The 24,000-nt window shown below is 42.5% G+C and overlaps 1 protein-coding gene across 6 annotated transcripts; it reads left to right on the top strand.

Annotated features, from left to right (window-relative positions):
• The first annotated feature begins 3,777 nt into the window (after nucleotides 1–3,777).
• On the top strand, nucleotides 3,778–22,983 carry FUCA2 (alpha-L-fucosidase 2). 6 transcript variants are annotated; one of them, XM_061130340.1, is made up of 9 exons: nucleotides 4,332–4,645; nucleotides 4,872–4,954; nucleotides 7,331–7,415; nucleotides 11,136–11,323; nucleotides 15,321–15,660; nucleotides 17,259–17,469; nucleotides 17,672–17,862; nucleotides 20,385–20,493; nucleotides 22,212–22,983. In XM_061130340.1, exons 2-9 carry the CDS (start codon nucleotides 4,951–4,953, stop codon nucleotides 22,350–22,352), a joined length of 1,269 nt encoding a protein of 422 aa, XP_060986323.1. In that variant the 5' UTR covers nucleotides 4,332–4,645; nucleotides 4,872–4,950; the 3' UTR covers nucleotides 22,353–22,983. The 6 variants fall into 6 exon arrangements, with proteins under 6 accessions (XP_060986321.1, XP_060986323.1, XP_060986322.1 ...); XM_061130343.1 differs by lacking the exon at nucleotides 4,872–4,954 and adding an exon at nucleotides 8,726–8,947 and having other exon boundaries at nucleotides 4,352–4,474; XM_061130341.1 differs by having other exon boundaries at nucleotides 4,355–4,474.
• The last annotated feature ends 1,017 nt before the right edge of the window (nucleotides 22,984–24,000 follow it).

The raw sequence follows: 24,000 nt of genomic DNA, 5'->3' as shown, positions 1-24,000 counted from the left end.
AGGTCCGATTTGCAGTCTTTAACTGAAATATGTGCTGTGTGCTAATAAGTTGCTTCAATTATATCCGACTCTTTGTGACCCTGTGGACCATAACCCACCAGGTTCCTCTGTCCATGGGATTCTCCAGGCAAGAATAGTGGAGTGGGTTGCCATTTCCTCCTCCAGGGGATCTTCCCAACCCAGGGATCAAACCTGCGTCTCTTCGTCTCCTTCATTGTCAAGCGAGTTCTTTACCACTAGTGCCAAAATACATGGAAATGTAAATAATGTATTACATGAGAAAATACATTTGTCTGGAAGATGGAAACTTTTGAAAGGTGAGGTTCACACGGGCAAAGGATGAATGATGAGAAGACCGAGCCACATGTCTTGTCACCACGGTTACGTCTACTGTCCCTCTAAGAGTTCACAATCTCCTTGTCACTGTGAAAAATACCTTTTACATTTATTATGCAAGTGTCTGTTTCAAGGGATGTCAAAGCACAGTGACTAAAGGTCCATTTTTTTGTTGTTCAAATGTGCCCCGGAGCTTCAAGGGGCCACTGAGGTACTACATCATTCTAGGATCAAAGACTAGAAAATAAAAATAATCACCCCACTTTTTCACTAGCTGGGGCTACTGCACTTGGTAATGATGTCCAGTGGATTCTCAGATTGTCTTTTCCAGGATAAGCACACTCTGAAAAGTCTGGGAGGCCTCCGGTCTGGGAAACCATCAACACTGCCTCAAGAGGGTAGATGCCTTCATACCTGGGGTGACAGGTGGCTGCTGCTGCTCCCATATCTTTGCAGAGAAAGGAGAATGGAGGCAACAGCTGCTTTGTGTCATTTTCTTTTTTGTTCTTTCATGATACTTGTTAAAAGGAAACAAGCAGCCCCAAATGGAGTCACCTGTGCTAAATCCAACCAAGACTTAATATTAGCTAATAGCAGTTTCAGCCTCTCTCAGGAGTAGAATTTTAAATAACTCAGTCTGAAATTTCCTGGTCTGCACGAGGAAGGTAATCTGCTCCAGACCCCCTGCATTCCCATAAGGCAGGGTTCCCCAACCCCCAGACCATGGTCTGTTTTTGGTCCATGGCCTGTCAGGAACCAGGCTGTATAGCAGGAGGTGAGCAGTAGGCTAGCCAGTGAAGCTTCATCTGTATTTACAGCCGCTCCTCATCACTTGCATTCCTGCCTGAGCTCTGTCTCCTGTCCGATCAGCATTGGCATTGATAAATTAAATGTAATGTGCTTGAATTGGGCTTCCCAGGTGGTGCTAGTGGTAAAGAACCCGTCTGCCAATGCAGAGGATGTAAAAGATGTGGGTTTAATCCCTTGGTTGGGAAGTCGCCAAATCACGTCTGACTCTTAGAGACCCTATGGACTGCAGCACAAGAGGCTTCCCTGTCCCTCACCAATTCCTGGAATTTGCCCAAGTTCATAACCATTGAATCGGTGATGCCATCCAACTATTTCTAGATAGTTAGATATTCTCAGGAACTGATTTTATGATCCCAATCCTTGCATCTCTTCATAGCTAGAAAATCATTAAATCCCTTCATGGAGACATCAGCTCCTCCTGACGAGCAGAAAACCTTTTGTAAAGTAAGGGCTTGATTACACTGAATTCCCCCTTCACCAAAATCTTATATATTGACCCACTGCCTCTTCTCCCACTTCCACCAGGGGTTCCCTGGTGGCTCAGACGGTAAAGCATCTGCCTGCAATGTGGGAGACGTGGGTTCGATCGCTGGGTTGGGAGGATCCCCTGGAGAAGGAAATGGAAACTCACTCCAGTCCTCCTGCGTGGAAAATCCCATGGATGCAGGAGCCTGGTAGGCTACAGTTCATGTGGTCACAAAGAGTCGGACACAACTGAGTGACTTCACTTTCACTTTCACTGCCTCTTTGGAGCAGTCTTTCAGAGCTATTTGAGGTGTGTCTCCAGGGCTGCAGTCCTCATTTCTCTCCCAAATAAAGCTTAACTCTACACATGGACATCACCAGATACTCTATATTGATATCAGATTGATTATATTCTTTGTAGCCAAAGATGGAGAAGTTCTACACAGTCAGCAAAAACAAGACCAGGAGCTGATTTTGGCTCAGATCATGAACTCCTTATTGCAAAATTCAGACTTAAATTTAACAACATAGGGAAAGCCTCTGACTATGCTAAATCCTTTGAGGGTGTGAATCACAACAAACTGTGGAAAATTCTTAAAAGGGATACCATACCACCTTACCTGACTTCTGCAAAACCTGTATGCAGGTCAAGAAGCAACAGTTAGAACCGGACATGGAACAATGGACTGGTTCAAAATTGGGAAAGGAGCATGTTCCCTGATAGCTCAGTTGGTAAAGAATCTGCCTGCAATGCGGGAGACCTGGGTTCGATCCCTGGGTTGGGACGATCCCCTGGAGAAGGAAAAGATTACCCACTCCAGTGTTCTGACTTGGAGAATTCCATGGACTGTATAGTCCATGGGATTGCAAAAAGTCGGACACTACTGAGCAACTTTCACTTTCATGTCAAGGCTGTATACTGTCACCTTGATTATTTAACTTATATGCAGAGTACATCATGAGAAATGCCGGGCTGAATGAACCAAAGCAGCAATTAAGACTGCTGGGAGAAATATCAATAATCTCAGATATGTAGATGACACCACCCTTATGGCAGAAAGCAAAGAGGAACTAAAGAGCCTCCTGATGAAAGTGCAAGAGGAGAGTGAAAAAACTGGCTTAAACCTCAACATTGAAAAAACAAAGATCATGACATCCAGTCCCACCACTTCATGCAAATAGCTGGGGAAACAATGGAAATAGGGACAGACATTATTTTCTTGGGCTCTAAAATCACTGTGGACAGTGACTACAGCCATGAAATTAAAAGACGCTTGCTCTTTGGAAGAAAAGTAATGACAAACCTAGACAGCGTATTAAAAAGAAGAGACATTACTTTGCCAACAAAGTTCCATCTAGTCAAAGCTATGGTTTTTCTAGTAGTCATGTACAGATTTGAGAGTTGGAGAATAAAAAAGGCTGAGCGTCGAAGAATTGATGCTTTTGAACTGTGGTGTTGGAGAAGACTCTTGAGAGTCCCTTGGACTGCATGGAGATCCAACCAGTCCATCCTAAAGGAGATCAGCCCTGAATGTTCATTGGAAGGACTGATGTTGAAGCTGAAACTCCAATACTTTGGCCACCTGATGCGAAGAGCTGACTCACTTGAAAAGACCCTGATGCTGGGAAAGATTGAAGGCAGGAGGAGAAGGGGATGACAGAGGATGAGATGGTTGGATGGCATCACCGACTCAATGAGGATGAGTTTGAGTAAACTCTGGGAGCTGGTGATGGACAGGGAGGCCTGGTGTGCTGTGGTCCATGGGGTCACGAAGAGTGGGCCACAGCTGAGCAACTGAACTGAACTGAACACTGAACAACAACAAAACTTAACTCGCAACTCTCGACTTGTGTATCTTTTTTAGTTGACAGAGCTTTGGCTGGGATTGAAGCCCATCTGAATTGCAGTTTCAACCTTGGTTAATCATTCCAAGTTTCTGACTTCAGATTTCTTAAGCATTCATTTCACTGGTTTCACCTGTCTTAGGTCAGTGTTTTCAATTGCAGTGGTTCTCCAAGTTTGGTGTTCAGACCAGCAAAACCAGCATCATGTAGAACTTGGTTAGAAATGCAAATTCTGGAGCTCCAACCTGAATTGAGAACTTGTGGAATTTCACCTGATACAGACTCCAAGGTTGACAACCACAGTTCCAAATACACTCTGGACCTTGGCGGGTGGGAGCGGGGTGTACAAAGCAGAGGCTGAGAAAGATCTGGGTTTTTCGGTGTCCGCCGGCGGTGTCCGCATTGGGCTCCAGGTCCACGATTCCACCCAGGCTGCTCAGTCTGGTGCCGTCTGTGGGCGGTTTCTGGAAGCGTCCTGCTGCTTAATGGGAGAGGCGCTCCCACGGGTCCCCGTTTCTTCTCCCTCTAGAGGATAATCTAGGAGGCCGAGAGGAGCAGGCTCAGGGCAGGCTCTGGGGTAATCCTGGCCTCCTCAGTTATGCAAGAGAGCGCTGCAGGCCTCCTGGGGCAATTCTGCTCCTGGGCCCGAACCGCGGCCACTCCCATCCCAGCGGGGAGGGTGCTTTTTTCCGAAGGCAGCTTGGTCAGGTGACCGTGGCGGCTCTTATTTAGCCGGGGACGCGGAAGGACGAGCGCTCGGAGGCCGCGGGAGAACGCTCAGGACCGGGGACTGCGAGGCCATGCGATCCCCGAAGCTGCCCGGGCTGGCGCTCGCGCTGCTGGTCCTGCTGCTTCTGCTGCCGCCGCCGGGTTCCGCGGGCGGCCCCGCGCCCTTCGACCCGACCTGGGAGTCCCTGGACGCCCGCCAGCTGCCCGCCTGGTTCGACAAGGCCAAGTTCGGCGTCTTTATCCACTGGGGCGTGTTCTCCGTGCCCAGTTTCGGGAGCGAATGGTTCTGGTGAGCACGCCTCCCCAAGTCTCCTCTGATCCCACCCTTGCACCCCCTGGCCTGCAGCCGGGACCCAGACCTCCAGCCTTTGCCGGTTTGTTTCGTCTCTTAGTCAGTTTCACCTCCTGCAGTTTGAGCCGCGCTTTGCATTTCCGGGTGTTACGTTCATGGTTTTACTGGGTAAGTGGTTGGTGCTGGGTGAACGCTGAATTTTTCTTCCGTAGGACTGCAAGAGTCAGACACTTGATGTGGCTCTGGCTTCTCAGCTTCTTGGTAGTTGTACTTATCAGTTGTTCTTATCACTCTGTAGCCACCGACAGAATAAAATAGCAGAAAAGTAATGGGCTTGTGTGGGGGTCTAGGAGGAAGCTCTGGGCCTAAACTGTCCTTGTCCTTTGAACTTCAGACTTGCTCCATGGCTGTTCTGCTGCTGCTTGTCAATTGTCAAGTTGTTCTGCCACGAAGCAGGGTTTAAACATAAATCCATGGGTATGTGAGACTTCTGTTCATTTGGGCATTCACTGGCTCTTTAACCTTAAAATGTTACCACATGTAGCCCAAGGAAAAATTTTAAAAAAAGATTCTAGAATATTAACCCTAAGAAACTTCAATTATTAACAGATCGCTATGTGAAAAGTTATGAACAAAGCTAGTGGAGGTGGCGGAATTCCAGCTGAGCTAGTCCTAAAAGATGGTGCTGTTAAAGTGCTGCACTCAGTAAATCAGCAAATTTGAAAAACTCAGCAGTGGCCACAGAACTGGAAGGTGTCAGTTTTCATTCCAATCCCAAAGAAGGGCAATGCCAAAGAATGTTCAAACTACCGCACAATTGTGCTCATTTCACATGCTAGCAAGAGTATGCTCAAAATCCTTCGAGCTAGATTTCAGCAGTATATGAATCAAGAACTTGCAGATGTATGGGTTGGATTTAGAAAACGCAGAGGAACCAGAGATCAAATTGCCAACATCCATTGGATTTCAGAGAAAGCAAGGAAATTCCAGAAAAACATCTACTTCTGCTGCATTGACTACGCTAAAGCCTTTGACTGGGTGCATCACAGCAAACTGTGGAAAATTCTTAAAGAGATGGGAATACCAGACCACCTTACCTGCTTCCTGAGAAATCTGTATGCAGGTCAAGAAGCAACAGTTAGAACCAGACATGGAACAATGGACTGGTTTAAAATTGGGAAAGGAATATGACAAGGTTGTATGTTGTCACCCTGCTTTTTAACTTATATGCAGAGTACATCATGCGAAATGCTGGACTGGATGAATCACAAGCTGGAATTAAGATTTCTGGGAGAAATATCAACCTCAGATACGCAGATGATACCACTCTAATGGCCGAAAGTGAAGAGGAACTAAAGTGCCTCTTGTTGAGGGTGAAAGAGGAGAGTGAAAAAGGTGTTGAAATTCAACATTAAAAAAACTGAGATCATAGTATCTGGTCTCTTTATGGCAAAGAGATGGGAGGAAATGGAAACAGTGACAGATTTTATTTTCTTGGACTCCAAAATCACTGTGGACAGTGACTGCTGCCTTGAAATTAAAAGATGCTTGCTCCTTGGAAGGAAAGCTATGATAAACCTAGACAGCATATTAAAAAGCAAGAGATATCAGTTTATCAACAAGGGTCTGTCTAGTCAAAACTATGGTTTTCCCAGTAGGCATGTATGGATGTGAGAGTTGGACCATAAAGAAGGCTGAGTGCTGAAGAATTGATGCTTTTGAATTGTGGTGTTGGAGAAGATTCTTGAGAGTCCCTTGGATGCAAGAGATCAAACCAGTCCATCCTAAAGGAAATCAGTTGCAAATAGTCATTGGAAGGACTGTGGCTGAAGCTCCAATACTTTGGCCACCTGATGTGAAGAGCTGACTCATTGGAAAAGACCCTGATGCTGGGAAAGATTGAAGGCAAAAGGAGGAGGGGGCAGCAAAGGATGAGATTGTTAGATACCATCACTGACTCCATGGACATGGGTTTGAACAGACTCGGAGATAGTGGAGGTCAGAGGAGCCTGGCATGCCGCAGTCCATGGGGTTGGAAAGAGCTGGACACAACTTAGCGACTGAACAAAATGTGAAAAGTGGGCTTGCTGGTGGCTCAGTAGTAAAGAATCCCCCTGCCAATGCATGAGACACTGGCTTGATCCCTGGGTCAGAAAGACCCCCTGGAGAAGGAAATGGCAACCCACTCCAGTATTCTTGCCTGGAAAATCCCATGGACAGAGGAGCTTGGCGGGCTACAGTCCATGGGATCTCAGAAAGATTTGGACATGACTTAGCAGCTGAACAACAGCAACAACCTGTGAAAAGTGGTGCACAAAAAGTTGCTCTTTAGATTTTACCTTGAGAGCCATACCTTTATAGCTTTAAGTGTCTCAGATCTTTCTTCATTAAATACTTCAGGTATGTTAAGTTCTTCAAGATAGAAATGTTACCACATATATATGTATGCATAATACACATACATACACATAAATAATATATTCCTAAGTAAGATAAAATAAACAATGAATACTTAAACCTACCTTATACTATATACATAATGTACAACTAATTTAATTCATACAATATATATTCCATATGACAACTATAAAAAAAACACCCAGTGTGAGAGTTGTGAATTAAGTTTTATTTGGAGCAAAATGAGGACTGTAACCCAGGAGACTGCCTCTTAGAGAGCTCTGTGGAACTGCTCTGAAGAGGTAAGGGTGGAGGTCAGTATGTTGTTGAGTTGCTAAGTTGTGTCTTACTCTTTGCAACCCCTTGGACTGTAGCCTACATTTGTGACCCCAAATTCTCTGTCCATGGGATTTCCCAGGCAAGAATACTACAATGGGTTGCCATTTCCTTCTCTAGGGGATCTTCCCGACCCAGGGATCAAACCCACATCTCCTGCATTGCAAGAAGATTCCTTACCGCTGAGCTACCAGGGACGCCGGAGGTCAGTATATATGTCGTTTTTTGGTGAAAGGGGATATATGCAATCAGCACACATTTTGACAGAAGGTTACTGCTTGTCACCAGGAACGGACGTTTCCCTTAATGATTTTAGTACTTTTCTAGCTATGAGAAACATGCAAGAAATTGGGCTCATAAAATCTTCTCCTGAAAATATCTGACTATCTGAAAGGCTGTTCTGGCAGTATTTCCTAATCTCCACCCTGTCCTTTCAGGGTGTGTTGAAAGTCAGCAACTATACTGGCTAACGACTTCATTCTTACAGAACCAGATGGCAAGTGACAAGTTTTAGTTGGCTGATACATTGCAGAGTATAAATTATATATTGTATTACACTGTAAACATTGTACCACTTTCTTTAAAGACGTTGACTTTCTGCAACCAGTAACTTTTCTTATTCAGTTAGGCCAATCGATGTAAAAGAACTGCATAAGCTATGAAGTACTATTTATATACTCTTGAAATCATCTTGTAAAATATGGGACTCTTTCTTTCCATAACCTGTATTACCAAATATATTTGCTTCAGGATATTGTAAATCTTTCTTTGCAAGTTTTGTGATGTGAGGCATTTTGAATTTACTTTTGGAATGTTTCGATTAGCAAGGTGTTGCGGTCCTTTAATGGACCAGAACCTGCTGGTCTGGAGTCGACGATAAGAAAGTGAAAGAAGGGAAGAGGCTAATATTCCCTGGGTTACGCAGAGAACCAATAAAGCCCTAGGACAGGGCTCACATAGGCACAGGGTGTCCTCTCGAAGAGGTCTTGAAAGCCTGGGCAGGAAAGTGAGCGTGGCAGGCTTCCACACTCCAGAGAATCAGCCAGAAAGAGAGAGAGAGAGAGAGAGAGAGAGAGAGAAAGAAGGACACGGGGACCCAAGTCTCTAGTGGGAAAAGAGTGCTTTATTGAACTCTGTGTGAGTATATATACTGTTTTACAAGGTGGCTTCTTCAGGTAAAGATCAAAAGACCAGACTTTACTAGTTACCAAGGAAACAAGGACTAATAGAGGTCATAAAACCAGAAGACAATCCATATCAAAGAAAGAGGGTCGTAAATAATCACTTTTACCATATGGAAAAGCTAATGAAGGAAATCCTATGCATGATTCCATCTCATGACCTCAGTCCTGGGAGCAGCGTGCGGCTCTGCTCCTTCCTGTTACCAGGAGCTGATAATAACAGGGGGCTCATGAGCGACAGGAAGCAGCACACAGCAGTCCTACTGTTAAACATTCCCTGACAGCAAAGTACATAAACTAACAGATTTCTTCTTTTTATATTGTGTGTGTTCAGTTGCTCAGTCATGTCCGACTCTTTGTGACCCCATGGACTGTAGACCACCGGGCTCCTCTTGTTTTCATGGGATTCTCCAGGCAAGAATACTAGAGTGGGTTGCCATGCCCTCTTCTAGGGGATCTTCCCAACCCAGGGATTGAACCTGCGTCTCTTATGCCTCCTGCATTGGCAAGCAGGTTGTGTTCACCACTAGCACCCTTGTTCAACTGGGAAGATTAGGTAAATATACATTTGATGTATATGTAGGATTTGATAGGAGAGGATTTGATGTTTGTTAGTTGAAGCTAGTGCTCTGCACAAAACAACTAGTTTTGAGTCATCTTATTCTTTGTAATGGTTAACTTCTTATTTTCTACAAATGAACACAAAGTTGTTTGTTTTGACCTGGAACAATAAAGATAATTCTCATACAAAACAGTATATTTTTGATGGTCTGGAAGTGCAATAACCCTGTAGAAGATTCTTAATTATCTATAGTTTCCCTTTTTACCTCCTCTAAATCTCTGATCTCACTTGATTTGACCTGGGACAGTCAACAGCAGAGATGAGTATATTTGACTATCCTTAATGGCAGCTCAAAAACAAATATAAATGGTGGGCTGTTTACTGTAAGTGCTTCTTCTCATCTCTATTACTATGAAACTTGAGAAGTGACTCTAGACTGTAATAGAGAATGCAGGTTCAAATTAGATGTGCCAGGAAAAAAATAGAAATCTCTTATCTTTTAACTTTCTGACTCTTCCAGTTTCTCTTTTGCAGTTCCATTTAAAAGATAAAAATGCCTCATGGATCCATTAGGATACTTTCACTTCAATGTATAGAAAACTCAAATAAAAGGTATAATAATAGGAGCGTATTACTGTACATAATAAGAAATTTAGAAGTACTTGGCTCAGTGATGAAATCAAAGTCCTGGGCTCTTTGTCATCCTCAGCCTGTTGACTTGTCCTGTCACCGTCACATGATGGTGGCCAGGCATCACGTCACACAGCCTCGTCCAAAGGCAGATTGTGTCTCTTTCTATTAGAGAGGAGACCATTCCCAGAATCTCTCAAGTTGGCTTCCCCTCCAGTTCCACTGGCCAGCACGGGTCAGGTGTCCATGTGGTAGCTGTGATAGAAGCTGGGAAAGTATGTATCTGACTCTTGGGCAGGTAAAGAATTGTGCCTGTGACACAGTATGTCCTTCAGCAAAGCCATCCCAGCAGAAAGAACCTCGTGGTCATCTTTGAGGATCTAGTGCTGATTATGAATTTGTTTATCCAGTAAAAGCACTCTTATGAAAAGAGTAGTTAAAGGAAGAATAGAAGATGGGTCCGAGGGGGCACTTGCATCTGTTTCATGACCGTGGGCTTACTGCCATGTTTATATAACATGTTTATCTAAAAATTATGCTTTGAGGATTTCCCTGGTGGTCCAATGGTGAAGATTCTGCACTCCTGGTGCAGGGGGCCTGGGTTCCATCGCTGGTCACGGAACTAGATCCCATAAGCTGCAACTAAGAGTTTGCATGCCACAACTAAAGATCCTGCATGCTGTGACTAACACCCAGGGCAGCCAAATAAATAAATAAGTAGTTTTCTTTTTTTAAATTATGTTTTCAATGTTGTTTTCCTTCTGAAGCTCTGCTTAGGCAGTTGAGGCCACACTGCTCAGAATAAATGCATAAAACCAGTAATCCTTGAAGAGTGAGTCAGTATATTAAAACAACAGCATTTTCTTAATTTTACTGCCATTTCCTCCCCCACTTGTTCCCTGCTAGTGAATATAATACATTTGTGTTATAGTTTATGCACTTTGTCTTCTTTTGAAGACTTCATCATTTATGCTACAAAGGACTAATTATGTATACTCCATGTTGCAATCTAAAAGTGAAGAATTAAGAGCAAATGGGTGACTGGTTTGTCTAGAATGTTCTGGGTGATAAGCTGAGTAGAGTCACAGAGGGATAGATCGAAGACTATGGAAGTTCATGTAAGCTTTCCTTAAGTGAAGTCAGACTAAATGGGGAAGTTAGGAAGGAAATCTTAGTGACATCTGAATAATGGAGAATTTTAGTAAAGGGAGTTATAGTTGACCCTCAAATAGCACAAGTTTGGTCTACTTTTATGTGTATTTTTATCAATAAATACATAATTGGCCCTCTATATTCAAGGGGTTTGCATCTCTGGATTTAACCAACCTCAGACAGAAATTTTCATCTATGTTTGCTTGAATCTGCAGATGCCAAAACTGTCGATATGGAGGGCAGACTGTAGTATGCCATTTTATGTAAGGGACTTGAGTACTCACAGATTTTGGTATCTGCTGAGAAACGTGGAACTCATTCTCTATGAATACTGAGGGATACCTATATTTCAAGTGTTTATGTGTATGCCACTTTAATGCTGTTTCCTTCATCCCCTTAGGTGGTACTGGCAAAAGGAAAAGATACCAGCTTATGTGGACTTTATGAAAAATAATTACCCTCCTGATTTCACATATGAAGATTTTGGACCACTATTTACAGCAAAATTTTTTAATGCAAACCAGTGGGCAGATATTTTACAGGCTTCTGGTGCCAAATACGTTGTCTTAACTTCCAAACATCATGAAGGTAAGTAAGAATAACATCTGCAAACACTGACAGTGGTTATAAATGTGAAGTAGTTCTTTTGGAAGAAGAAACTAAAGCAAGGTCATCCACATGAAAACAGAGTTTTTTCTCTTAGGAGCAATCCGAAGTAGCTACTGACATTTGCCTGTAATTTAAGAGATCACATGTTTCACCCAATTAAGAAGCATTAAGAAAAAGAAAAAAAGGAGCATTAAGGATGCAGAAAGATCATACCCTCAACGTTTAGAAAAAAATGGAAACTGACTGCATTTTGTTATATGCATAGTTAACAATTTCCAAGTAACGCAAGATTTGAGTAAAGCCCTTTGAAGGGGGATGTGGTTTGCAGGTCAAAGTTTACAACTGAACTGTATTCTTTCCGTTTTCTTCTCACCTCTGTAATGCATTCTGGGAAGGTACCCTGGGGATTATTTGCTATTGTCTTACATCATGACCAGCATACAGGGTGGTGCTTTTGGCCAACTCTTGTATGACCCAGTTGAGGAAAGTTTGCTATTAATGAAAATGACGTGGGCCACCTGAAAGGAACAGGATTGCAAGGCTGTAATGGTGCCCAGAAACATTAGAGACGGTGGAAGAATGTCTAACAAGAAACAGGGTGGTTGAATTAGGGTTCTCCAGAGAAATAGAGCTAACAGGAAGTGTAATACGCATAGATTTATCATATACAAATGGCTCATATGAAACTGGCTCATGCACCTATGGAAGCTGAGAAGTCCAGACGCAAGACAGCCAGTTATATAGTTCCAGTCTGAGCCCAAAGGCGTCAGGAACAGGAGAGCGGATAATGTAAGTACCTGTCCAAATCTAAGTTAAGAGGCAGGAGAAGACTAATGTCTCAGCTCAAAGACATACAGATAAAACATTTTTCCTTTTTTTTTTTAAATTAAAAAACAAAAGACACCACTCCTTAAACTTCTCTGCTTTTGTTTTTCTTTTTGGCTTCAATGCCCGGCATACAGGATCTTAGTTCCCTGACCAGGGATTGAACCCATGCCCCCTGCAGTGGAAGTGAGGAGTCTTAACCAGTGGATCACCAGGAAAGTCTGAAGAATTCTTTCTTAATCAGCCTTTTATTCTATTTAGCCTTCAGTGGATTGGATGAGGCCCACCTCTTCGGGTGGGCAGTCTGCTTTCCTCAGTCTACCTATTCACATGTTAATTTCCTCTAGAAACACCTTCAGGAACAAATCCTGAATGATGCTTAAGCAAATATCTGGGCACCCTGTGGCCCAGGCAAGTTGACACATAAAATGAACCATTAAAGTGATCTTACATTAATAGAATAGAATCTACCCATTACCATTCCCATATCTACAAGATCAAGGAAACATCAGCACGTTATTATTATTCCAACAGCATGTTAATAATTAGATAATCTGGACCTCTCTGATGGTCCAGTGGTTAAGAATCTGTCTGCCAATGCAGGGGATGCAGGTTCAATCCTTGGTCCAGAAGGTTCCACATGCCTCGGGGCAACTAAGCCAGAGTTTAGACCCCTCAAGATGCAACTCCTGAAGCCCATGTGCCCTAGAGCCCAAGCTCCACAACAAGAGAAGTCACCTCAATGAGAAGCCTGTGCACCACGATTAGAGAGCAGCCCCCACCAGCCGCAACTAGAGAAAGGCCCGTATATAGCAACAAAGACCCAGTGCAATCAAAGATAAATAAATAATTAGACAATTTATTTGCATTGGAATAAAAAATTTTGTCTCATTATTTTCTGCAGCTGTGGGTGGGGGATTACAAGGGAAGAATGAAAACCCAAAATAAGGAATCATCTTAGGATATTTTTCCTTTTGGTCACAGTCCAGTGGCTTAATGATTTTTTTCCTGCAGATGTTTCTCAGGCTGAAATGGATACTTAGGACATGTTGATTTCCTGATGCCTAGAACTTCTCCAGGCTATATGGCACAGAGTGTTACTTAGCTTATTTAAAAACACAGCAAAACAACGCTTAATCACGCTGTGAAGACAAATGATGTAGCCCACATTTTACACTTTCTAGGACCATATTGTTGGAAGTTTTCATGTCTTTGGAAGAGACCCTGCTGAGTCCAGTTAGGCTGGAAGACCACCGTGTGAGCTTCTGGTGGTGCTACTGAGTCGAAGACCCAAAGTGGTTTTAGCACCGCCAGACATTAGGGCCTGCCAAGTTGAGACATATGGAATAAGACTTTAAATATCACTGACCATGCTTTGAAGCTTACCTCAAACATCTTTAGAACCAGTGTGAGCTCTTTTAAAAGTTTCTTCAAAATGAATCCAAAGAGTGTGTCCATAATTAGACTTGTTCTAATTTATAATAGTAAAGTATTAACCAAACACCTTAGGTATGTCGGTTCACAAACATTGCTTTAGATTTTAGTAGGACAGTAACAATGTATTTATGTTCCTAGATCCTAACTATAAAGATTTTGAGGCTTTTATATTATTCCTTAAGTAGTTTAGTTTACATAGTGCTTCTATGGTTTTTATATAGAAAAGCCAGCAATCTAAACACAAATTGCTTTTAAAATGTGAATTATTTCAAAGTGCTTATGTAATGGCATTCTTCTTATCCATTTAGTTGGTAGATAATTCACTTTTAGGTAATTTAAAGCACAATATCCAAGCTTATGATTTTAGAGTAGGATGAGATTACAGATAGTGGGTACATTTCAAGTATAGAACTACTGGGGAAGAGTATCTTACCCCCACCTGGGTTAAATGAATAATGAGGGTAAAGGAGATTTAGTACTGAACATGAACTATCAGTGTTCTATGAATCATACTATAATAAAATAATTCTAAAACCAGGGAATATAATCTTTGATTTAGAAGACAGGAATCATGCAGGAGTGCATCTATGGTTCTTCCCTGTAAGTAGTCACAGTCATTGTTTAGAATGGTAGATGTGGAAGATGTTCCCATCTCAGCTATGATCTACTAATGTTGATTGTGATTTTGTACTAGACCTTGTGCTAGCCATTGGTTGAGGATATAGCAGGGAACACTGCAGACATGACACTGTCCCTCAAGCGACTTATCACCTAAGAGGGAGAATACCAGAGATAGATCAGACTGTACAGACCTTATTTTCTTGGGCTCCAGAATCACTGGCACCCCACTCCAAAAGCTGTGGTTTTTCCAGTAGTCCTGTATGGGTGTGAGAGTTGGACCATAAAGAAGACTGAGTGCTGGAGAATTGATGTTTTCAAATTGTTGTGCTGGAGGAGACTTTCGAGTCCCTAGAACTGCACAGAGATCAAACCAGTCAATCCTAAAGGAAGTCAGTCCTGAATATTCATTGGAAGGACTGATGGTGAAGCTCCAGTATTCTGACCACCTGATGTGACGAGCTGACTCATGGGAAAAGACTGTGATGCTGGAAAAGATTGAAAGCAAAAGGAGAAGGGGATGACAGAGAATGAAATGGCTAGATAACATCACTGATTTAATGGACACGAATTTGAGCAAACTATGGGAGATAATGGAGCTTCTTGTCCGGTAGTTCATGGGGGTCACAAAGAGTTGGACATGACTTAGCCACTGAACAACAACAACAGTGGGGTACCCCGAGAAGTACTTTAAAAAATCTTCTACTTTGTTTAAATTCTCATTTGTTAGGGACCTCTCTGGTGGCTAACACTCAGTGCTCCCAATACAGGGGGACCAGGTTTGATCCCTGGTCAGGGAACTAGAGCCCACATGCCATAATAAGAGTTTGCATGCCGCAACTAAGGATTCTTGCATGCCACGGCTAAGGCCCTGTGCAGCCAAATAAATAAATAAAAATATTTTTTAAATTCTCGTTTGTTTCTTGCATGAAAGCAAAATATATACTAAGGAAAAAAATGGTCATAAAACAGAAGTTTGTAGAAACAGTGATTTATATGTCACGCGTACTGCCTTTATAACTTGGTGTTGGTATAGGTGCACATTGACTAGAACAGAGTTGATATGCTTACAGAGGCTTTTGATATAATGTTTCAGGCTTCACCTTGTGGGGCTCAGAGTACTCGTGGAACTGGAACGCAGTAGACGAGGGGCCGAAGAGGGACGTCGTCAAGGAACTCGCGGTCGCCGTTAGGAACAGGACTGACCTGCGCTTTGGGCTGTACTACTCCCTTTTTGAGTGGTTTCATCCGCTCTTCCTTGAGGATGAATCCAGCTCGTTCCAGAAACAACAATATCCAGTGTCTAAGATGCTGCCCGAGCTCTACGAGTTGGTGAACAAGTATCAGCCAGAGGTGCTGTGGGCAGATGGCGATGGAGGGGCCCCAGATACCTACTGGAAAAGCTTAGACTTCCTAGCCTGGTTGTACAATGAGAGGTGTGTGTGCTACTAGACTGCTGTCGTGACATTCCTAGTACCTGTAGAACATTAGTTCTTGCTTCTTGAAATGTTCCCCTTCAGGCTTGTTTGTGACATGGGGAGAAAATCATTATAAATAATGCATATTAGATCTATCAGTATTTACTCAAAATATCAAGAGTTACAAGAACACTGGAAAATTCTTAACAAGAATTAGTTAGCAAGAATACTGGAGTGGGTTGCCATTTCTTTCTCCAGGGCATCTTCCAGATCCAGGAATCAAACCCGTGTCGCCTGCATTGGGAAGTGGATTCTTCACAATTGAGCCACCTGGGAAGCCCTAAGAGTTACAGATCAGGAGTCAAATATAGCTCAACAGTCTGATTTTGAATTGAGACTAAACAAAAATTACAGCATCAAGAACTCTGAAGACTAATTTTGTAGGTCCCCATTTTCATCACCTCTCTGGGGCAATGCTGTTTATCCATCACTGTTTCTCATGATGCACTTTTCAGTTCCTCTAATTGCTTCTTCACATCCTCTTACCTTTGATAATGTTTGCTGCTTGGACGTCACCCTTGTCTGTCTCCTCTTTTCCTTCATCGTCAGCATTTCACCTCTTCCTGTTCTTTCCTTTTGTTTTCTAGCACGTTCCAGGCTGCCCCATTAGAACAGGGAGTTCTGACTAAGCCCCTCTATAAGGCTCACACTATATGGACCAAATTGCTATCTGTATCTCGACAGTACTTGGTGTTGTGCTGTGAAGTTAGGGAGAGTCCTGCTTGTGTTTTCTGGGCCCACAGAGGATGCACAGACAAATACTCTGGGGAGCTCTTGGTACATAACTGCAGTTTCTCTAGGTACTCCTTTCCACAAGGAAATCCTGGGAGTCCTCCACTTTAGTTTGTGAACCAAAACGATCCCCTCTAAATGGAGCAGTGCAGGAGGTACCACCTGCTATGATGAATAATGTGGGAATATTTTATGCCACAGTGAATTCCATCCATAACCGTCAACTTTGCTGAGATCTTTCAATATTAGGCATAACTATAAGAGAAAGAGACTAGGGGAGAACTTTTAAATAATAGTAAAACTCTTTTAAGTGCTGTGTGTGCTGGGTACACATAGGTGTTTTACATAGATTGTGTCAGTCGCTTAGTCGTGTCGGACTCCTTGTGACCCCTTGGACTGTAGCCCGCCAGGCTCCTCTGTCCATGGGCTTCTCCAGGCAAGAATAGTGGAGTGGGTAGTCATGCCCTCTTCCAGTGGATCTTCCCGACCCAGGGATCGAACCTGTGTCTCCTGCGGTGGCAGGAGGATTCCTTACTCTCTGAACCACCAGGGAAGCCCAAGTTCTGTTCTATAACAGATGAAGAAATTGATTATTCAGAGGAATTAGGTAATTTGCTCTAGGACAAGGAGCTTAGCAAGTAACAGGTCAGGACTACAACCTCCTCAGGTCTAGTTTACTTCAAAATCATGGGGTTTGTATTATATTCGACTATGGTTATTTTCTAAGCGTGGATTTCAGTCAGACCTCTTTTCAGTGACATTGCTTTTGTGTAAATTTTTTTTACTTTTTGTTTAAAAAAAAAAAATCCTCCTTTTCATTTCAGCCCGGTTCGGGACACAGTGGTCACCAATGACCGTTGGGGAGCTGGTAGCATTTGTAAGCACGGTGGCTACTATACATGTAGTGATCGTTATAACCCAGGACATCTTTTGCCACATAAATGGGAAAACTGCATGACAATAGACAAGTTTTCCTGGGGCTACAGGAGGAATGCTGGAATCTCTGACTATCTCACAATTGAAGAATTGGTGAAGGTACAGTAAAATGTCTGGTGACCATTATGGTAATATTCATAAGTGTACATGTGTGAGAATTATGTTTTCTGAACTGTATAGCTCAACAGCCTGTAAACACAGGGCATGACTCCTTTTTTTTCTATGTGTGTTCTCTTAGATAGTGATTATTGATGGAATTGTTTTCTTCCTCTAAGAACTATATTTATTCTTAATTTTTAAGCAACTTGTACAAACAGTTTCATGTGGAGGAAACCTGTTGATGAATATTGGGCCCACACGAGATGGCACCATTTCTGCAATTTTTGAGGAGCGATTGAGGCAAATGGGAATCTGGCTAAAAGTCAATGGAGAAGCCATCTATGAAACCTACGCTTGGAGATCCCAGAATGACACTGTGACCCCAGATGTATGGTAAGTACTATTTGATAGAAGAAGGCATTTAACATTTCTCAGAAATAAAGAGAACAGTATAATAAAGAGGAAAATGGATGAATGCCCACCTATACAAAATATTTTATTTACTTAAAATCAGCATATTTTAAACACTTATTATTTATCAAGTTGAGCTGAAATAATCTCTAGATTCCTCCTAACAGTGGAGAAATTTTAGGGAGAAATAAAATTTCTTACAAAAATTGTAGGTCATTCAGAAAAAAAAAAAAAAAAGTACTGGGTGGTTAATCCAAAAGAGACTTTTGGTTTAGTCACGTAAATTCTAACTTTGCAGGTGCTATATCTTATCAAGTTAGCAGGAGGTGCCAGAGGGCAGGAAAAATATATTCTAATAAATCTAAACCTGGACTCTCTTTAAAATTAGTTATCTCAACTGGCTAACTTTTAACTAGTATCTCCTATAAAAACATACGGTGGTTTCTGATGTAGGATCATAACATACGCAAATAAGAGCAGTCCTCCCTGGAGTCTCAGACTAAAGAATTCCCCTGCAGTGCGGGAGACCTGAGTTTGATCCCTGGGTTGGGAAGATCCCCTGGAGGAGGGCTTGGCCACCCACTCCAGTGGAGAATCCCCATGGACAGAGGAGCCGGGGGGCTGCAGTCCATGGGGTCACAAAGAGCCGGACGGGACTGAATGACTAAGCACAGCACAGTATTAGTGACACTCTAAAAGTTCACCTTGTGTTACCACTAAAGCGGGTATAGCCAGATCATGCATACACCCAAAGATTAGACTAAACAATCTTCTTTGAACTTATGACTTAAATTGTCAGTTCACTGAAGAAAATAAAGTAGGGCAGCCTACACAGAAGTAGCTAACTGTAGAATTTTAGAATACTGGATCTGGGAGAAGCCATAATGGGAACTCAAAACCAATCTTTCATTTTACAGAGGCTAGTTTTAAATTTGGTTTTAGAATTTGCTTCTGTGTTTATATTTGACTATGAGTATGTCTGGTCTGGGACTTGCCAATTATTAAGCATTATTCTATTAAGTTTTCTTTCAATAAGTAAAGATAAAAGTCAAACTCCTTAACAATCCCTGGGCCGTTGCCTGGCTCCACTGCACTGAGCCCAGGTCACCACTCTCCCTGGCTCATCAGAGGAGCTCTCTCCCCCAGGTTCGTGTGTGTTTCCCCTCCTTGCTGCATCTTTAGATGGCTATCCAGGCTCCCAGAGCCATCTTTGAGATCCTTTGAGAGTTTAAGCCCTGGCTCACTGTTGCAGTCCCCGGAACTTAGTTAATGTTAGTCGCTCAGTTGTGTCTGACTTTTTGCAACCCCATGGACTTAGCCCACCAGGCTCCTCTGTCCATGGGATTCTCCAGACAAGAATACTGGAGTGGGTTGCCAGAACTACTCTTCGTATAGTTCTGATTGTCTATATTCACAGCTCTTCTAATTTGCTGGCCCCTCAGTTCTTGGGCTTCCCGAGTGAGGCTAGTGGTAAAGAACCCACCTGCCATGCAGGAGACTTAAGAGATGCAGGTTCGATCCCTGGGTTGGGAAGATCCCCTGGGGGAAGGCATGGCAACCCACTGCATCCCATGGACAGAGGGGCCTGGCAAGCTACAGTCCATAGGGTTGCACAGAGTTGGACACGACTGAAGCGACTTAGCAGGCATGCAGTTCTTGTACTTCCTTCTTTCTAAGGATCCTGTCCCCTTCTTTTGGTCGTACCTTAGACCTTGCATTTCCAACATTTGTACTCCTTTCATGATCTCAGTCTGAATCGTCCCACTATCTAACTCCCTCCTCTTGTATTTCAGTTCACTTCAGCTTCCAAACGGCTCTTTAGAGAGAGTGGAGGTTGAAACAATCATTCATGGCCAGTGATTTAACCAATAGTGACTAATGAGGCCACCATAAAAAAACCAAAAGAATGGGGTTCAGAGAGCTTCTGGATTGGTGGTGGTGCCGAGAGAGCGGGGCACCTCGGGAGGGTGTGGAAGCCCCTGGCCCCTCCCCACACACCTTGTCCTATGCATCTTTTCCATCTGGCTGTTCCTGAGATACATCCTTTTATAATAGACCTGTAATCCAGGAAGTAGAAGGAGGGGGTTGTAGGAACCTCCAATCTCTAGCCTGTGGGTCAGAAGCCCACATGACGATCCGGATACATGACTGGTAACTAAATTTGGGGAGGGGGCAGTCTGGTAGGAATAAACCCTGACCCTTTGGAATCTGATGCTGCCTCTGGGTAGATGGTGTCAGAATGGGGTTGAACTGTAGGACGCCCAGCTGGTGCCTGAGAACTGCCTGGTGCTGTGGGAACTTCTCCCCCACACCACACACTACACTGGAATTGGGGTCAGAATCCTTTTGGGTGCTTTTTATTGCTACCATGGGGCTATTTTTCCTTCCCTCTATTCAAGAAAACATTGGTAAACATTTACTAAATGGAGGTATCTCTGGAAGATAATTCTGAACCTGACCCATAAATAATGAGAAATATTGCTATGCATTTTTTTTTTAACCAGGTACACATCCAAACCTAAAGATAAGTTGGTCTATGCCTTATTTCTCAAATGGCCCATATCAGGACAGCTCCTTCTTGGCCAGCCCAAAGCTACTCTGGGGGCAACAGAGGTAAGAGGGAATTTTGTCTTTTATTGTTCCTTTAAATTGCTGACTAGAACACCCTGAGGAAGACATTAACTTTTAACTTCAAGGTGAGCCTTATATGTATTCCATTTACATCTCACGACAGTAATTTTCAAATGAGCTTTATCAATGGCAATGTTTGGCAAAAACTGTTGAAACTTTGGTTTCATTTCCCAGAAACCAAGCCTATAAAACAGTTACATCATCTCCATGCTTATCAATTAAAATATCTTCTCCATAGTCATGCTGTGTTGTTCAGGTTCACTGCTTGCATCCAAAAATGACTCTTTTCATGAAACTGGAGTTCAGATTCCTCCCCTGACATCTCACCCCAGAACACATCTGAATAAATGTAAGATGTCATGGCCCTACTATTTTAAGTTCTTAAAAAATTTGGAGAAGGTTAAAGGTTAACCTTCCCTGCTGGCTCAGCAGTAAAGAATCTGCCTGCCATGCAAGAGATGCGGGTTCAACTGAAGGTTTGACTCCTGGGTTGGGAATATCCTTTGGAGAAGGAAATGGCAACACACTCCAGTATTTTTGCCTAGGACATTCTATGACAGAGGAGCCTGGTGGGCTACAATCCATGAGGCTGCAAAGAGTCAGACAGGACTGAGCGACCAAACAACAATAACAAAAGGTTAATCTAACAGTTGTGGCCATCAGCTCTGGCAATGAGTTCATTTTAATATATTTTGTAACTTATTTTTAAGAAAATAAAAATTTTCTGGGAGATGAATTGTCCAAATTCTTCTCCTTAAACCATTTTTCCATGTTTCATTTCTAACACTTGTGGCTGATCTGGCAGAAAAGGAGATAAAGAGTTCAAATCTGATGTTTATTTATTTTTTTTCAAATCTTATGTTTAACTGCAGCTTAGAGGCCTGGGCATAACATTATCTTTTTATTTTATCTACATTCTCTTTGCTGTTGTTTAGTCGTTTGGTCATGTCCGTCTCTTTTGCAACCCCACAGACTGTAGCCCACCAGGCTCCTCTGTCCATGGGTCTTCCAGGCAAAATACTGGAGTGGGTTGCCATTTCCTTCTTCAGGGGATCTTTCCAGCCCAGAGATCAAACCAGCTTCTGCATTGCAGGCACCTTCTTTACTGCTGAGCCACCAGGGAAGCTTTGGCCGCCATTAATACTGTTATTTGAAAGTCCATGGGTTTTGTTTTTGTATTATTTTACATGATAAGCAAAGTTTTCTGGCTCAGAACAACCACAAATATATAGATAACTACTTATTGAAATTAATTTTGTGTAAGACTAAAGATATAGAACAGTTACAGTAATAATTGATTGCATGTACGTACTGTTGATTAGTGGGGGTTACTGGACCATCTGGGGAGGAAGGGTGGCTGGATAAGGAAGGTGAGCCTTTCCCCGAACATCCTGTGTCAGAGCCAGGCAGGCCTTAGTTATGCAGATTGGTTCAAGAGTAATTTTCTCTACTCTGACACTATTCAGTCTATATGATTCTTCCTCAAATCCTGCACACTTTCGAGAGTATTAAAGGAGCAAGAGATCCAAACATACGTTTGGATCATAAATTAAAGCAGCTTGTGATCCACTAAATTAAAGTAAAAACAATGAATCTCCTGTCTACATTGCTCTTTAAGAAATATCAACTGCTTCCTCCCAATACAGTGAGGAAGTCAGAGACACATATGGAGACTTTTATATGTATGTTTTAAATTTCAGGTTAAACTCCTGGGACATGGACAGCCCCTTCATTGGACAGCTTTGAAGCAAAATGGCATTAAGGTAGACCTGCCTCAGCTAACCATCCATCAGATGCCCTGCCAGTGGGGCTGGGCTCTAGCACTAACAAATGTGACCTGATCTGCAGTAGAGTGCTTCCTGACGCAGTTACAGCTAAGACTAGAATGTATATCAGGTTTCTGTAACTACAGCACATGGACAAAGCAAATGTAAAATTGGCCAAGAATTGCCTAAATTACCCACGTAACTGTTTTAACTCTCCAATGCACTTTGCTATTTCTCTTCACACTGAATTTATTTCCATGTGTGAATCAGAGGTGGGGATCTTTGTTGTAGTGAGAAATTGGTGGTGGTAAGGACCGAATCATGTCTAATGCCAAATTCACATTTTGAAACTCTAAGCCTCAATGGGGCTTCCCTGGTAAAGAATCCACCTGCAATGCATGGGACATGAGTTTGATCCCCGGGTTGGGAAGATCCCCTGGAGAAGGATTGGATTTGGAGATTTTAAAGAAGTAACTAAGGTTAAATGAAGTCATCAGGGTGGGACCTTAATCCAATATGACTGGAGTCCTTATAAGAAGAGGAAGAACATGGATGGAAGCACACGGAGGAAAGACCATTTAAGGACACCGTGAGAAGGTGGCCAACTGCAAGCCAAGGAGGCCTCAAGAGAAACCAAACCTGCTGAAGCCTTGGGCTTTCAGCCTCCAGAACTGTGAGAAAATAAATGACTGTGGTTTAAGCATCCTATCTGTGGTATTTGTGACAACTCTAGCAGACTAATAAGGGCCTCCCAGGGGGCTCAGTGGTGAAGAATCCACCTGCCACTGTGGGAGATGCTGGTTCAATACCCGGGTTGAGAAGATCCCCTGGGGAAGGGAATGGCTACCCACTCCAGTATTCTTGCCTGGAAAATTTCATGGACAGAGGAGCCTGGTGGGCTATGGTCCATGGGGTTGCAAAGAGTCAGACACAACTTAGTGACTAAACAACAGCAACAAAGACTAATAGCAGGTGACAGGTATATAACAAATTGGACTTAATGTTTATGCTTACAGTAACTGTCTTTTTATAAAAAAAATTTGTTTTTTTCCTTCATGGTAATAAAACTGATAATATTTACTATAGATATTTAAACATATCCGGAAATGCCTAAAGACAAAATCACTAAGGTCACCATTATTAATATTTTAGTATTTATTCTTCCAGGGTTTTTTTGGACGGAGGCAGGTGAGGGTGTAGGATTGGAGGTGTGGGCTTATTTTTGTAGGTGGGCTAATTTGAGGTCCAATTTAAATGAATAATTTTTTTTTCCTGTTTGTATTTGCCTTTAAGCAAATTTAAGTTGAAAACCTATCTGAAAATTATTGTCTATTCAGATCTTCCCTAAGAATGATGCAAAAATACTGATATTGATGTAAATTTAAAGAAACACTGATTAAAGAACTCACTTCTCTTAACAGAAGATGTTCCACAAGTTTAGATCTTTAGTTGAAGTGCTACAGGCTCCATTTTGTTACGTTAATCAAATGCAGATATCTCATTGTTCCCTGTAGACACTTCCAAGTATAGAGTAAAACACTATTCACATTTATTTTCGAAAATCATCTTGAAGTTGAAAATATTTTTAAAAAATTATTCATTGCTGAAGTTTCTACAACTACCAAAATTTTAAAACCATTCTAAAGTATTGACATGAATAAGTACGTTTAAGAGTTCTAAATCCCAATTACCATTTTATTAGAGGTCCAATAAGGTCCCCGAC

The sequence above is a fragment of the Dama dama genome, chromosome 26, assembly GCF_033118175.1.
Source record: "Dama dama isolate Ldn47 chromosome 26, ASM3311817v1, whole genome shotgun sequence".
In the NCBI taxonomy this organism is placed as follows: domain Eukaryota; kingdom Metazoa; phylum Chordata; class Mammalia; order Artiodactyla; family Cervidae; genus Dama; species Dama dama.
Note: the sequence above shows the minus strand (reverse complement) of the source record. Positions and strands in the feature narration are given on the sequence as shown.